General features: G+C 46.0%; 1 protein-coding gene across 2 annotated transcripts; it reads left to right on the forward strand.

Moving 5' to 3' along the window:
* Positions 1-8,568: 8,568 nt before the first annotated feature.
* LOC143793765 (protein kinase C delta type-like) lies at positions 8,569-10,620 on the forward strand. 2 transcript variants are annotated; one of them, XM_077280760.1, is made up of 5 exons: positions 8,569-8,610; positions 8,805-8,867; positions 9,035-9,586; positions 9,713-9,756; positions 9,910-10,620. In XM_077280760.1, exons 1-4 carry the CDS (start codon positions 8,579-8,581, stop codon positions 9,735-9,737), a joined length of 672 nt encoding a protein of 223 aa, XP_077136875.1. In that variant the 5' UTR covers positions 8,569-8,578; the 3' UTR covers positions 9,738-9,756; positions 9,910-10,620. The 2 variants fall into 2 exon arrangements, with proteins under 2 accessions (XP_077136875.1, XP_077136874.1); XM_077280759.1 differs by lacking the exon at positions 8,569-8,610 and having other exon boundaries at positions 8,676-8,867.
* The last annotated feature ends 6,532 nt before the right edge of the window (positions 10,621-17,152 follow it).

A 17,152-nucleotide genomic window follows, 5' to 3' on the forward strand; every position in this document is an offset into this window, starting at 1 on the left:
CACAGCTGCACCTTCCCCATTGAGGTGCAGCCCATCCCTAGCGTAGAGCCTGTAGCCAACTGAGAAGTCGGCCCAGTTCTGCAGGAACCCAAACCCCTCCTTCCTACACCAATTCTTGAGCCACTTATTAACCTCCCTAATCTCCCGTTGCCTCTCTGGCGTGGCACGTGGTACAGGCAGTATTTCAGAAAATACCATGTTGGAGGTCCTTGCTTTCAGCTTGCAGCCTAATTCCCTGAAATCATCTTTAAGGACCTTCCACCTACCTCTAACTTTGTCATTTGTGCCAATGTGCACCATGACCGCTGGGTCCTCACCAGCCCCTCCCAGTAATCTGTCCACCCGATCAGCGATGTGTCGGACTCGAGCGCCAGGTAGGCAGCACACCGTTCGACGATCCCTGTCTTTGTGACAGATTGCCCTATCTGTTCCCCTAATAATTGAGTCCCCCACTACCAGCACCTGTCTGGCCTGCCCTGCTCTCCTATTTCCCTCCTTACTGGAGCAGTCACTCCTCCGGCATTCAGAGGACATGCCTGGCTGCAGCAGTGCTACCCCTGTACTGGCACCCCCCTCATCTGCCAACTTAGCAAACTTATTGGGGTGTGAAAGATCAGGACTAGCCTCCCTGGCACTCTTCCCTCTACCCCGCTTCCTAACTGTCACCCAGCTAACTGCCTCACTGTCCTGCAGCTCCATCCTACCATCCCCCTCCTCATCTATCCCATTGAGCGTCTGCTCTGTGAGCAGAAGACTCCTCTCCATATTGTCTATGGATCTCAGTGTTGCCAGCTGCACATTTAGATCCAGTATCTGGGTTTCCAAATGCACAACGTGCTCACATCTCGCACAGCAGTATGCACCCTCGACCGGCTGATCAAGGACTGCATACATGTGGCAAGATGTGCACTGGATGGCATTAACAATTGTGGAGCACATTTCCTAATGGGGATTGCACCAGACAGAAACGTTAAATAAAAATAAATACAAAGTATTAATTAACACTTGGAACTGCAATTCCTCCCTTGTAAACTCCCTGATTCCAAAGTCACTGAGTCACAAGTCACACACTTACCGCCGTCCACACTTACGCTCAGGTCACACTCAGCTCGCTCACACTCGCTGTGCTGAAGATTTAAAGATTTTTTTTTCCCTCTATTTCCCTTCAACAACAAGCCACCTTGCTGTTCTAATGCACTTCCAAAAAGGACTTGAGCCCCAAACAGCTGCCCCTTATAAACCCTTGATTATGACCGCCCACCCTAAGTTAACCCCTTGTGAATATAGCTACTCCCAATTCAACAACTCACACAAATTCACACAGGTATTTGTTAAAGGCCTTCCAAATACCTCTTCACTGAGTCACAAGTCACACTTACCGCCGTCCACACTTACGCTCAGGTCACACTCAGCTCGCTCACACTCGCAATGCTGAAGATTTAAAGATTTTTTATTTTTTTTTCCCTCTATTTCCCTTCAACAACAAGCCACCTTGCTGTTCTAATGCACTTCCAAAAAGGAAGTCAAGTTAACTTGGTTAAGTGGAAGGGCTATGGTCAGGAGGATAATTCCTGGGTTGTCGCCTCTGATGTCCATGCGGATGATTTGGTTCGTGCCTTTCATCTGGCTCGTCCGGATCGGCCTGGGGGCTCTGGTGAGGGTTCGGTGACCCCTCCTCAAGGGAGGGGGTACTGTTGTGAATTCCGTTCTCGGGCTCCCTCCTGTGGTCATGAGTGGTATTGTGTGAGTTCTGTTCTTGGGCTCCCTCTGGTGGCCTTTAGTGCTTACTGCGGGTCTGTAGCTGGAATCAGCTGCCTCGTTTTCTGCTAGTCTGGCCTCTATTTAACTCCACCTGGACCTTCACTTTTTGCCTGCTGTTGTATTCAGTACTGGTTCTGATCTCTCTGGACTTTCCTTGTGACCTGTCTCCTCCTGAGAAGTTAAGTCTTGCTAGTTCATGTTTGCTCATTATTTCCTTGAAAATGTTTCTCTGTATATGATGAGTTCTGTCCAGCTTGCTTATATGTAATATTCTCGCTTGCTGGAAGTTCTGGGGGCAGAGTTGCGCCCCTCACATCGTGAGTCGGTGTGGGGGTTCTTGTAATCTCTGCGTGGATTATTTTTTATAGCATTTTATACTGACCGCACAGATCCCTTGCTGTCTTCTGTCTATTTAGTGTTAGCGGGCCTCATTTGCTAAAAAACCTGTTTTCATTTCTACGTTTGTGTTTTCCCCTTAACTCACCGTTATTATTTGTGGGGGGCTGTCTAAAACTTTGGGGTGATTTCTCTGAGGCAAGTGAGGCTTGCTTTCTCTCTAGGGGTAGCTAGTTTCTCAGGCTGTGACGAGGCGTCGAGGATTTTAGGTAACGCTCCACGGCTGCCTATAGTGTGTATTGATAGAATCAGGGTTGCGGTCAGTATAGCTCCCACATCCCCAGAGCTTGTCCTAAGGATTTCTGTTACTTAGCAGGTCAGTTTGCGATCCTTGCCACCAGGATCATAACAGGAAAAGTATAAAGTGAAAAATATGGTCCCCAATAACACAGATAAAAATATGTCTAAATGTGTCAACATACCATATGGCCATATAATAGAGAAAATCATTTTGTAGAAAGTTAATAATATCAATTATCAATTCATTAAATCAAATGATAAAATCCGTAACCTGATTGTCCACAAGCATCTATCATAATTAAATCAAGTCCATAAAGAGGTTCACAATCCCGGCTGTTCAACAGTCTATCAAGGCTCCATAATGTCTCATAGAAAAAAATAATAAAGAATTCACAGTCTAGCCAGAGACCATTTCTAGAGTTCATATATTCTGCAACAGATCCATGGAGTACAATAGCAGAGAAAAACAAGCTTGTTTGTAGGAAGACTTTCCTCCCCCAATTCTCCATCTCTTTATAGGATGAAAAATGTTCACAAAGTAGAAATCATCACATACATGGATATAGATAGGTGGATTAAAATCCGGCCTTCATCGCTGTATACTGCAGAGCAAACAAATATGAGTTAAAATTAATAAAAAAACACAAACCCACCTCCCAAAAGATGCCTCCATATTTCTAAAAATGAACCAAACCCCAGATTTTCATTAAGCCTGGTCGGTACCCAATCTAAAAGTCCACTTGCTCTCAACGTAAGCGAGAGTTTTCTTGAGATCACCACTTCTCGGTCCCAAAAGAACTCTGAGAAGACTTGAATCCCTATGATGGAATTGTTGAAAATATCTTAGTAGGGTTTTAAATTGTTCAAGATCATCCTCTGTCCTAGATTTGTCCATGTCTCTTACATGTTCCTTGATACATACGTGAAGTTCTCTAGCAAGGAGACCAATGTAGATTTTCCCACCTGGACATCGGGCGTGATAGATCACCCATTAAATGGTGTCTGATGTCATATGTCTAACTTAATGACATTCCCCTGAAGGTAGCCCTCTCAGGTGTGTTCATAGTTGTCAATAATTGTGTCCTGTCCTGTTTATGAGACTAGGACACCTGCTGATTGTGCTATGTCAGGGGTCGGGAACCTATGGCTCGCGAGCCAGATATGGCTCTTTTGATGGCCGTATCTGGCTCGCAGACAGGGCTCCTACCTGTCTATGGGAAGGATCAGTGGCGTAGGAAGGGGGGTGCGGGGGGGGCGGTCCGCCCCGGGCGGCACAATGCGGGGGGCGGCACAATGCGGCGGTGAGTCAGTGGCGTATCTAGGGGGGCGCAGCCGGCAGGGGGGCGCAGTCGGGCCGCCTAAAGCGGCGGTCCGCAGTGTCTCCCCCGGCGGCTGCATTCTGTCACCCCCCGCACTGGGAGTCAGCTGTTCTCTGTGCCGACTGTCAAGCTGACAGCCGGCACAGAGAAGCTGCGGCGCGCCGGCTCCCAGTGTTCAATTGTACTCGTATCTGTGATGCGAGTACAATTGAAGCTCTGACTGCCGGGTCAGAGCGACGCCAGCAGCGTGATCAGGTCATGTGATCACGCTGCTGACGTCACTCACCTGCGCGGGAGAGCAGGAGCTGCAGATCGACCAGGAGACACAGAGCGGTGGAAAGTGCTCCAGTGGAGCTGAAGACACCGAAGGTGCAGGGGGGGATTTACTGTGAGTGGGGATGGGGGGCATATAATATTGTGGGGGGATTTACTGTGAGTGGGGATGGGGGGCATATAATATTGTGGGGGGATTTACTGTGAGTGGGGATGGGGGCATATATTGTGGGGGGGGGATTTACTGTGAGTGGGGATGGGGGCATATATTGTGGGGGGGGATTTACTGTGAGTGGGGATGGGGGCATATATTGTGGGGGGGATTTACTGTGAGTGGGGATGGGGGCATATATTGTGGGGGGGATTTCATGTGAGTGGGGATAGTGGGATATATTATTGGATTGGGGATATTTAATATGAGTGGAGATGGGGGGATTTATTGTGGGGGGAAATTTAATGTGAGTGGAGATGGGGTATTTATTGTGTGTGGGGGGAGATTTGTCATGGGGATGGGGGGATTTAATGTGTGGGGGAGATCTGAGGACACAAAATGAAGAGCAAAGGGGGAGATGGGGGGGCATATATGAGGAAACAGTATGGGGGATGGGTGCAGACAGCTTGGGGTCAAACGGGGGAATGTATGCGGACACAGTATGAGTAGCGATGTGAAAAACGTATGTGGACAGAGTACGGGGAGTGAGGGTGTTGGGATGTGTGCATGCGTAGCATGGGGGACAGTGTAAGGGCACAGCCAGGAGGGGACAGTATACAAAGGAGGGGGAGTGTGATGAGAGAGTACAGTATAAATACTGGGCCCTATAGGGGGGACACAGTGTGAGAGGTCAGTGTGAAGAGGGGTCCGAAATAGAAAGGGGAGGTCAGTGTGAAGAGCATGTACCATAAGACAGACAGTGTGGGGGTCATATTTTATGCAGACAATATAGTGAGGGGAAATTTTTTATTCAGGAGCATTATAATGACACTTGTATCTTTAAGGGCGTCATGTGGAGATTTTCTGCAAAAGAGCGGAGAAGATGGAAGTCTGCAGAGACAGCTGTGGATGAGAAAACTCAACATGGGGAGAACGGCTCCAGAGGAGACGTCATCTATCAGGTACCTGGATGTAAATGTTATTTGTGATACTAACTCTCATGTTTTTATTTATGTTAGGAGCATTAAAGGGGATGTCCAGGTTTGTGATGAGTCTGCAGTCATTCTTTGTGACTGCAGACTTCTGACTTCTCACAGTGCGCCCTGCACACTGTCAGGATTCTCTGGTGCTGGCGATTTACATACATGCGGTCACGTGCTGACTAGACATGTGTGGCCTCACTCTATGAAAATGAACTGAGTGAGGCCGGGCACGTCTAGTCGGAATGTGGTCAGGAGTATACAAATCACATGCTTGTGCTGACATGACTGTCCACCGGCAAGGGAGAATCCTAAAAGTGTGCAGTGCATGCGTTGTGAGAATTCAGAAGCGTGCGATGTCAGGATTCAGCTCTGCAGGTTCCAGTCGTCGACACATGGAAACTTCACTCATATGCGATTTTCATACTCATGGTCCTGTGACAACGAGCTTCTCTTCTGCTTCTCTCAGTTTTTCACTGAACATTGGGAGCTTAAGGGAGAGGAGCTCGTCGGTACATGACTAAGTGTGAAAATCGCATACGTTCTGGGGGGGGCGCCAAACTCGGGAACAGCCCCGGGCGGCAAAAGCTCTAGCTACGCCCCTGGGAAGGATGCATGCACCGCGCTCCATCAGGCCGCGGTGCACGCTGATATTGGTAGTTCTTTGATGGACTGATAAGCATTGGCGGCAGTGGTAAGCGGCAGGGAGCATGGACTACATTTCCCATAACTCCCTGCATAGCCGCGCCGTCTGCAAGCACGTACGGCTCTCGCGGAATTATATTTCAAAATATGTGGCGTTTACGGCTCTCTTAGCCAAAAAGGTTCCTGACCCCTGTGCTATGTCTTCACATGTCTGTGTGGATGTGACGTCATAAGTCGTCTGCACCACAAATAATATGGGAGTGAGCGGTGACATCTTACTCCTTTAATCCCCATTCTCCTGATGATGCCTGAGAGCGGGCGAAACATGTTGGGGGATTAATGTTTATAGGTTTAGGGCGACAGGACCTGCATTACAATAACGGTGACAATCCGCCAGTATATAACTAATCGCTGACTGCAGCAGTAAATGGTACGGTGTATTCACTGCCTGTGACTGTGACACAATAGCACAAAGAAGCCGTAATAACAGGGTCATTTTCATTTATGGGGGTTTTAATTGTTTTCTTTGTGTTACATGTAGATAAAGCGATATTATAAAGAGGAAGAAGAAGATTTCGGTGACCCCAGAGATGAGCAGCAGTGACCCGTCCTTCCCATGGGTTGTGGTGGGATTACTGTAAATCACATGTGATGGGTTATTGGGAACGGTACAACCTGTATTATATATAGCACTGATGGCTTTATTATATACTGCCCCAATATCACCATATTCCTGGTAAGAGGTAATAATTGGTAGGAAGTGTTGGTTATACAGAGAATATAAAAGCTCAGGAAGAGTTTACAGCTCCGTGTATTCTGTCCATGAGGTGCAGTAGAGCCGGCTGGGTGGCACTGGGGGTAATAGGTGTGCACCACTTTGGTGGAATAGACTCTTGGGAGAAATGTTAAAGGGAAATGGGACATGGAGGAAATATGTGATAAGAAACATAGAAAAACTAATAAAAATATTAACTTTACAATACAAAAATAATGTAAGTTATAAAATGGAACGATGATGAAACACATAGAGGGATTAATAATCTAATAAATAAACCACTGGTAGTCGCCATGAAGTTCTCTGCCGTTCCTCTGGACTCTAAACTGTCACCCATGATGCCCACATCACAGTGTATAGGGCAGAGCAGGGCCAGGAGCCGCTGCCTGGCAGGAGCCACCTGAGGGTTCCGTCACCTCTGACCTCTGGTCACCTGCACACGACCAACTGCCGTTTACTTTCAACTGTCGGCTGAAGTGATTGGACCGAGGTCTACAGGCGGGAAGAGATTACGGAGAATGGCGACTACTGGATGAGGAGAAGAGAGCGAGAAGAGGAGCGAGGAGAAGTGGCGCGAGGAGAAGAGGAAGAGGGAAGAGGACAGCGTGACCGGATTAAAGAAGAAAAGGAGACGAGACAACAGCGGATTGGAGGAGCCAACAACTGGATGCAGCGGAGACCCTGGATCATCCGGCCCCTATGCCAGGCTTAACATCAGCCACTTCAACATCCACCAGGTCCTAGGTAGAGGCGCCTTCGGCAAAGTAAGGCCTACATATTTGTTATTTATTTGAAATCTGAGTTTTTCATATATCCCCATGTATTGTTCTCTGTTATCAGCCATGTCTTGCTTTGTTATTGCTCATTGTAGTGTCCTTCTGTGAGATGAGGTATAAGACATCACCATAGTTAGGGCTAGTGCTGCTATAACCTGGTATTCTTCTATACTGGAGGGTTCATCTCAGGGGTCACAGCTGTAGAGGGCAGGGGACATTGTTTTTCTCTCCTATCAGGCTGCCATATTGTACATACATTTGTCTCTGTGTTTTTATTAAATCTAGATAATCAATTATATTTGGACCATACTAATGCCAACTCAATGCCTCTACTAATGCTTACTTTAATCCTTTAAAAAGTCATCGTCATTTTAATTTTTATTTCATAAATCAATAGCAAACATGAAAATAAGCAGCTTTGTAATAATTCTAATCAGATAAATCTTCTTTCTCCACCAAGACTGATTTTTCATATTCTATATTCTCAATTTCTGGGTAAACTCTGTATTTAGTGAAGACAGATTGTTACATTACTGAGAGGAGATGACAGTTGGTGCCGATAATATTCTATGTAGTGGAGAGGAGGGGCTAAATGTAAAACTCCTCCCTCCTCCTCCCCCCTCCTTTCTACATAGAATATTATCAGCACCAACTGTCATCTCCCCTCAGTAATGTAACAATCTGTCTTCACTAAATACAGAGTTTACCCAGGTACATAGAATTTTTAAAATAAAAAATCAGTCCTGGCAGAGAAAGAAGCCGATTTGGCTGATAAAATGTATTACAAAGTTGAATATTTTCATGTGTATTATTGTTTTATGAACTAAATATTAAAATGACGAATATTTATCAAGACCTCTCCATAGCCCATCCATGGAGCAGGCAGTGCATTGTTCTGATAGATAGATCTGCTCCTCTATATGGTCCTGGTCACTAGCAGACTGAGCGATCACTCAGTTTTCTCATGCGCCTTGTGGACTATAAAATCCAGATCCTTCCACCCCTGCAGACACCTTCTAAGTATTCTCCATTTGTGTTTTTCAGGTGGTCCTGGCATCTGTCCCGGCAGTAACATCAACGTGGCCGTCAAAATGACCACCAAAAGGGACAACAAGGACACCATCTTGAGAGAGCAGCGGATACTCCTGGCGGCCAGACACTGCCCATTCCTGTGCCACCTCTATGCCGCACACCAGTCTCAGCACAGGGCATATTTCATCATGGAGTACCTGTCCGGTGGCATTCTGGAGGATTTGATCAGGATGTGCGGCTGCCTGAACATCGGCAATGTGAGGTGAAAAAGCAGAGAATGTACCTAAAAGAGAACTAAGAGAAAGGGAAAAAAACTGAGGTTGGGGTGCAGCTAGGGGAGCACTGGCAGGGCATATATTTAGGGTGCTGGAAGCAGGAGGTGGGGTGCCATGGTATTTGGGGATTGCCAGAGAAGGATTTCATGACATTGATTCTGCACTCTGTTCTCTCCATCAGATTCTACACAGCAGAGATGGTAAGTGGCCTCCAGTTCCTCCACGGACACAACATCGTCCACCGGTAAGCAGAACTTTCCTCCTTCTCTCTGTCCCCTTTACAAGCTGTAGATATGGCCCCCGGCTTCCCTGGTGTCCTGCCGCCTATTCTGCCGTATTTTGTAGTGACCCATTTTCCATCTCTTGGATCACTGGACAGATTTCTTATTTTGTTTTCTTCTTTCATTGCAGTGACATAAAGCCGGATAACATCATGTTGGATGCAGATGGCCACATCCGTATCATCGACCTTGGGCTTGCCCAAGATGGCGTCTCCTCCTCCAAAAACATCTCTGGAGTGACGGGCACTTTCCATTACATGGCCCCTGAGGTGCATCGTAGAAAATGGTACGGCGCAGCAGTGGACTGGTGGAGCCTGGGGATTGTGGTGTCCAGGATGGCAGCAGGGCGATATCCATTTTACAACGGCCCCATCAAGCAAATGGCTTTCAAATCCATCATCAACGAGAAGCCAAAATTTCCAACTTGGCTTGATGCTGATGTAAAACATCTCATCAAGAAGCTGCTGCGCAAAGACCCTCAGACACGCCTGGGTGTGAGCGGGAACATCCGAGAGCATCCATTCTTTACCACCATCGGCTGGGAGGATCTGGAGGAAAGGAGAGTAGAGCCACCATTTACACCATTCAGGCCAGTTCGGGAGAACCACCATCTGCAGTGGCCGGAGCACACAGTCCTTCACCCCGTGGCCGGATTTACGTACGTGTCACCAAGCTGGACCCGGTAAGTGTCTCCTCCTCTGGGGATAACACTCATCAGGTGCTGTTCTCCCATTGTGATAATCATCATCATCCATCTTACCTTTTTTCACTTTTTCTGACAGTGACTTTATGTTTCTATTTTTCTTAGGTGGATGAAAAGATCTGGACTGTGAAAGAATTCATGACCATCTGGTGAGTGACCGATGTACACACAGGACACCTATTATGTCAGTACATTGTATCTGATGTTATATAGCAGAATGGTTCATTATAAAGACCATTCCCCTAATATAACATAAGATCCGGTAGATAGAAGATTTCCTGTCTTCCTCTTATGTCTTGCAGGATGAGCCCGTGCCAACTGCCCAGAACTTCATGCCTCCTGACCCGTGCCTCACGTCTCTGCTGCTGTACGTCACCTCGGCTGCCCTTCAACATCATCTCTCTCTATACCATCTTCATGCCGGACCACTGCCATTGCTGCCCCAGACCCTTGACCTCCTGGGCTGGCATCTAACATCCCTCCAGCCCAAAGATCTTCTACCCCAGGAGCGGCCTGTGCTAAGTTTCCATCTGGTGAGTTCAGGAACAATAGACGCACCTTTCAGTCCTGGGGCCGCTGAGCAGCAGCATGTAAGGAGCGGCCATTATCCCTGAACTCACCTTAGCACAGGCCTGGTAAGTATCGCACCCATCACACATCACCCACACAACATGGTCAGTGCAGGTCCCCACACTACATCATCACTACAGGCACACACATAGCACACAGTACATATCAGCACATAGATGTAGGACATAGATCGGCTTCTGATCCTGAGATTTAATCTGATCGCCATATTTGGGGTCAGGAAGGAATTTTTCCCCCTAATATGAGGACAATTGGCCCATTCCTCATAGGGGGTTTTCGCCTTCCTCTGGATCTACACGGCCTTAAATAGGTTCAGTATAATAGATTAATAAGTAGAATCACACACTAGTAGCACAAAAAAAGTTATAATAAAATAAAATATTCTTACTTTAAAAGAAAAAATAGTTCCTATAGATAATAATTAGTCCAAGTAAAGAAACATATATATTATTTTACATGACAGGTATATTACACAGGTTAGGTACATTACACAGGTTAGGTATCAGCCTTTGATCCTGGGATTCATTCTGATCGCCATATTTGGGGTCAGGAAGGAATTTTCCCCCCTGATATGAGGATAATTGGCCGATTCCTCACAGGGGGTTTTCGCCTTCCTCTGGATCAACACGGCCGATACATATATTTAGTGTCATAGGTTAATAAGTAAGTGCACACTTTTAGAGTATAAAAAAGATACAAAATAAAATATTATTAGTTGAAAAAAATGTTTCCTAACCAAATATAGACATAAATTAGTCCAAACATGCTACCAGATTAGTAGGAAAAAAATAATACAACACATTTTTTTACTTTAATTTCATCGGTTCATTATCAGCCCTTGATCCTGGGATTTATTCTGACCGCCATACTTTATTTGGGGTCAGGAAGGAATTTTCCCCCCTGATATGAGGATAATTGGCCGATTCCTCACAGGGGGTTTTCGCCTTCCTCTGGACCAACACGGCCCATAGATAGGTTTAGTAAAATAGAATAAATAAGTAGCTTCTTATGTTTATAATAAAAAATATATAATTTATGTAAAATAATAATATATTATTTTGGATTTACAATAATATAGTCGACACAAATATAAACGTAAATTAGCCGAAAAATAGAAATTACTTTTATATTTTTATACAATAAACATTTATATAATAATAATAATAATATAATAATAATTTTAAATAATATATATGTTTTAAATTAAACTTACATATACACATTAGCTATCAGCCCTTGATCCTGGGATTTATTCTGACCGCCATACTTTAAGGTACCTTCACACTAAGCGACGCTGCAGCGATACAGACAACGATGCCGATCGCTGCAGCGTCGCTGTTTAGTCGTTGTGTGGTCGCTGGAGAGCTGTCACACAGACGGCTCTCCAGCGACCAACGATGCCGAAGTCCCCTGGTAACCAGGGTAAACCCTGGTTACCAGTGAAGACATCACCGATCCAGCGATGTCAGCGGGAGATCCAGCGACGAAATAAAGTTCTGGACTTTCAGCAACGACCAGCGATCTCACAGCGGGATCCTGATCGCTGCTGCGTGTCAAACACAACGATATCGCTATCCAGGACGCTGCAACGTCACGGATTGCTAGCGATATCGTTTAGTGTGAAGGTACCTTTATTTGGGGTCAGGAAGGAATTTTCCCCCCTAATATGAGGATAATTGGCCGATTCCTCACAGGGGGTTTTCGCCTTCCTCTGGACCAATACGGCCCATAGATAGGTTTAGTGTGATAGATGAATAATTTACACATATACATGATATATAATATATAATAACCTCATCTATAAATAAAATCTTCTTTTTACCCCTATACCTTTGTGTTGTCTTTACTGCATTGCTCGGCCATGTAGTCATTATTATACTGCCCCCTATGTCTGGTGGGCGCATACAGCAGTGTCCCCCACACTCCAGGCCTCACGGCCCCAACACATCATGGTGTCTGGATTTCCTTCGTATTTCTCGGGGGAGAGAACCTGCGGCAGCTTCTGAGGCCTCGATAATAATTCCATCCTCAGTGCAAAATGAAGGAAATCCTGACACCATGATGTGTTGGGGCCGTGAGGACTGGAGTTTGGGGATCAATGTCACAAATGAGATAAAGCTGGATGAGCCCCGATATTGTTATATCCAATGGGGATAAATCAGGTAATTGCTCTGATTCCTGGGAGTCTCAGGTCCAGAGCAGGTGACTCTGAGGCCTTTCTCCATTTCCGCTAATAAATGAGAACACTGAGCTGCTCCGTCCTCTATTACCTCCGAACTTCCTAACAGGACAGAGAAGAATGGGTTTCCTATACCAGACCTCCATATCATAGACAGCCAGTCTGATTAGATCCTCCAGAAAAGATTAATGAAGAAGGAGAATCCCCTGCAGAGAGGCGTCCACAGCAAAAGATGTGATAGTAACAGCTTTTGTTTCATTTCCTAGTGATCTGGAAATAAAGGATGACAATCAAAATGGCCGCCATTATCGCTCCTACAGGGGGCATCACTAAGCTTTCATACACCCTGAACAGTACATGGTGTAATGACACATCCCCTCACATTACCACTGTTACAGAGGTGCCATAAAGCTCTCATAGATCCATGGTCAGCATTTGGGGTAGGCAGACTTGGTATCTGCCTAGTACCCTCACTCCTCCAGGGGCCCCCAGCCAGTGGTATACCATTAATAGTGGCATACCACGCAGCCGCTAATACCGGCACACCATGAGGCCACTATGGGATCCGTGGGTCAGGGGATGCCAATACAGTTGAAATCAATGATAGAGGAGAGAGCGTCATCTGAAGCTCCCTCTCCCATCATTCCCCTCTATTTCTGACGCAGTGGGTACGCGATGACGTCGATTAATCGCGCACCATGCTATGCCGGGCAGTGGAGCTGCTGAGACGCTCTGCAGCAGGGGAGGAACTAGGAGGAGAGGTGAGTATTGTATTTTTTTTCATATATTAGTGAGTACGTGCAGCCATAATACTGCAGGACAGTTGGGCTACATGATACTCTATGGGGTGGCTGCATGATACGCTATGGCAGTGTTCCCCAACTCCGGTCCTCAAGAGCCACCAACAGGTCATGTTTTCAGGTTTTCCTTAGTATTGCACAAGTGATGGAATTATTGCCTGTGCAGGTGATGCAATTATTACCTCTTCAATATTAAGGAAATCCTGAAAACATGACCTGTTGGTGGCTCTTGAGGACCAGAGTTGGGGAACACTGCTCTATGGGGTGCCTACATTATACTCTATGTAGTGGCTGCATTATACTCTGAGGGGGGATGCATTATACTCTGAGGGGGCTCCATCATACTCTATCAATGACTATGACTATGGAGTGCATTATCCTTTATGGGGGCAGCATTACACTCTATCGTACTATGGGGAGTGCATTATACTATATTCACTATATGGAACCTGCATTATACTGTATGGAAGGCTATGGGGAATGCATTATACTATATGAAGAACTATGGGGTGGATTGCACTACATGAAGGACTATGGGGGGTGCATTATGCAATATTGAGGACTAAAATTAGTGTACTATACTATTTGGAGGACTGAGGAGTGTATTTGTCACAACTCTGTTGTTGGGTGTCCTGGGACCAGGGGCTCATTCCCTGTCCCTAACACTAGGGGCCCCTAGCTTGCCCTGTTCCCCAGGTTACTTCTGATGATGAAGATGCTGTGGCCACATACCTTGCCTTAGCTCCACCCTCAGTCTGCACCCTTACCGCACCCAGGAAGTAGGTGATTAATAGTGTACCGTAATTTACCAACCAGACTAACAAGATAATATGAACAGGGGTAACGAAAAATACCAAACATACAACCCCCCCATAGAATATAATACAGCCCACCTCCCCATAGAATATAATGTAGCCCCATCAAAGAGTATGATGCAATCCTCCCTCATAAAATCTAATACAGCCCCCCATAGAATATAATGTAGCCCCCATAGAATATAATACAGTCCACCTCCCCATAGAATATAATGTAGCCCCCATAGAATATAATGCAGCCCCCCATAGTATGTAACACAGCCTTCCCCATAGAATATAATGCACCCCCATAGTATATAACACAGCCTCCCCCATAGAATATAACGTATAATGTACCCACCTTAGTATACAACACAGCCCACATAGTATACAGCACAGCCCGCATAGTATACAGCACTGCCCGCATAGTATAAAGCGCAGCCTCATAGTATACATAACAGCCTCATAGTATACAGCGCAGCCTCATAGTATACAGCACTGCCCGCATAGTATACAGCGCAGCCTCGTAGTATACAGCACACAGCCTCATAGTATACAGCACACAGCCTCATGGTATACAGCACACAGCCTCATGGTATTCAGTGCAGCCTCATAGTATACAGAACACTGCCTGATAGTATACAGCGCAGCTCTCCCCCCCAGAATGGCCCCACAGTCCAGTACTCACTGTTATAGAGTAAAGAAAAACAACAAACAACACAGCACACTCCTCACCTCTCCTCGTGCCCGCGCTGCTTCCAGTTCCTGATCCTGCCGGCACACAGTGAGTGCGCGGCAGTGTCTGTCAGACGCAGAGCGGGGAATGATGAGAGAGGGAGCGTCAGCTGATGCTCTCTCCTCCATCATTGCTTTGAACTGTACCGGCAGACGCCGGTATAGTTAAATGCAGCGGGAGAGTCGGCACTGGCGGCAGGCGGGCCCCCCTGCCTCACAGGGGCCCCATAGCAGCTGCATGATGTGCTGCTAGCTGGGGGCCCCTGGGGGAGCGAGGACCTAGGCAGCTGCCTGCCCCTAATGCCGGTCCTGCCTGCATGGGCCCCCTGGAGCCTCCGGGCCCCTGTGCAGCTGCACAGGTTGAACAGGCGGTATGTCCGCCCATGCATCATACTGTATATAGTGGATCTGTGAGCCCATAATACTGTATATAGTGGTGCTGTGGGGACATCATACTGTATATAGTGAAGCTGTGGGGACATCATACTGTATATAGTGGACCTCTGGTGGCATCATACTGTATATAGTGTAGCTGTGGGGACATCATACTGTATATAATGGAGCTGTGAGCCCATCATTCTGTATATAGTGGAGTTGTGGGGACATCATACTGTATACTGTATATAGTGGAGCTGTGGGAACATCATACTGTATATAGTGAAGCTGTGGAGACATCATACTGTATATAGTGGACCTCTGGTGGCATCATACTGTATATAGTGGAGCTGTGGGGACATCATACTGTATATAGTGGAGCTGTGAGCCCATCAAACTGTATATAGTGGAGCTGTGGGGACATCATACTGTACATAGTGGAGCTGTGCGCCCATCAAACTGTATATAGTGGAGCTGTGGGGACATCATACTGTATATAGTGGAGCTGTGAGCCCATCATGCTGTATGTAGTGCTGTGTAGTGCTGTGTGCACAATAACAGAGCTCCTCTTAGTTCCCCACAGATTAATGCTTACTATGCCCCTTACATAGTAATATTGCCTCCTTTGTGCCCTCTAGATGGTAAAATTGCCCCTAGAAAATATTAATGTCCTTTGCAAGGGCCCTAGAAAACAGTGTCCAAATTTTGTACCTTTGACAGCTACAATACTCTTGAGTGCTCCCATAATGTTTTTTAAGTGCCAACCTAACATTTAATACTGTCCACTGAGTCCCCCAATGTAAAGCTCCTCTGCACACAGTATGACAATCCCTGCATGTGTTGTGGCTGTCAAACATCTGTGAGACATGCCGGTGCGGGGACTCAAACATATATGTCAGTGAGACAATATTCAGAAACATTCCCACGCTAGAGTTCATATGAGTTTATGCCAGCAGGGGGTGCAGCACCGCAAGTCTACGATGCTATGTTCCCCTGCATTCCATTCATTTCCCAGTTTTTACAATCAGGAGCAACAGCTGCATTAGCAGGCTCCTGGTTGTAAATATATACTGTGTATATATATATATATATATATATATATATATATATATATATATATATATATATATATACAGAATATATATATATATATATATATATATATATATATATACACACACACACACTATGTGTAGACATTTATTTTATCTATTCTATTCTAACCTGTCAGTGTGATTTTACTGTACACCGCGCTGAATTACCAGCTTCTCTATAGAACACCGCTGCGTATTTCTTGCAAGTCACACTGATGGACCGTGTGTAATCTGTTTTTTTCTCACCCCCATAGACTTTCATTGGCGGATTTTTTTTGCAATACGCTGACAAACGCAGCATGTAAAATACAGCTGCGAAATATATGGCAGATAGGAGCTGCCCCATAGAGAATCATTGGTCCGTGTGCAATGCGTTGGTTTTGCGCCTCTCATACGTCCGTAAAACTCTCTAGTGTGACGCCGGCCTAAGGGTTTATCTTGCATATGAGTTTCTAGTGGCTCGTGTAGACCATTTGCATCCATCCTTTGATGGTACTTTGAAAAACACTGGGGGTATGTGCACACGCTGCGGATTTTGCTGCGGATCCGCAGCGGATTGGCCGCTGCAGATTCGCAGCAGTTTTCCCTGAGTTTACAGTACCATGTAAACCTATGGAAAACAAAATCCGCAGTGCACATGCTGCGGAAAAAAACACGCGGAAATGTAGCGTTGTTTATTCCGCGGCATGTCAATTCTTTGTGCGGATTCTGCAGCGGTTTACACCTGCTCCATAATAGGAATCAAAAGAGGTTTTTTGGTGTGCACTCAGCCTGAATACAGGTGAGGTGCTGGTGCAATGGACCAGTGGTCGCAATAGCAGAATAATTGAAATTCACCGCACTCTCTTATGGATTGGTTTCTCAAAGGTTTATATTTGTTTATTGGGAGCGTAACAGAATATTACAGTATATGCGATAAACAACGTTTCGGCTCAACCAGAGCCTTTGTCACGTGTTCGCTTGTTAGATTATAGAATGGT

The sequence above is a fragment of the Ranitomeya variabilis genome, chromosome 1 (assembly GCF_051348905.1).
Source record: "Ranitomeya variabilis isolate aRanVar5 chromosome 1, aRanVar5.hap1, whole genome shotgun sequence".
Classification (NCBI taxonomy): Eukaryota; Metazoa; Chordata; class Amphibia; order Anura; family Dendrobatidae; genus Ranitomeya; species Ranitomeya variabilis.

Excerpts from the sequence above, each read along its gene's own strand:
- LOC143793765 (XM_077280759.1), top strand. The coding sequence starts at position 8,770 with ATGACATTGATTCTGCACTCTGTTCTCTCCATCAGATTCTACACAGCA. Across the intron at positions 8,868-9,034 it reads GGACACAACATCGTCCACCG|TGACATAAAGCCGGATAACA; the intron begins GTAAGCAGAACT and ends CTTTCATTGCAG. Across the intron at positions 9,587-9,712 it reads GTGTCACCAAGCTGGACCCG|GTGGATGAAAAGATCTGGAC; the intron begins GTAAGTGTCTCC and ends TATTTTTCTTAG.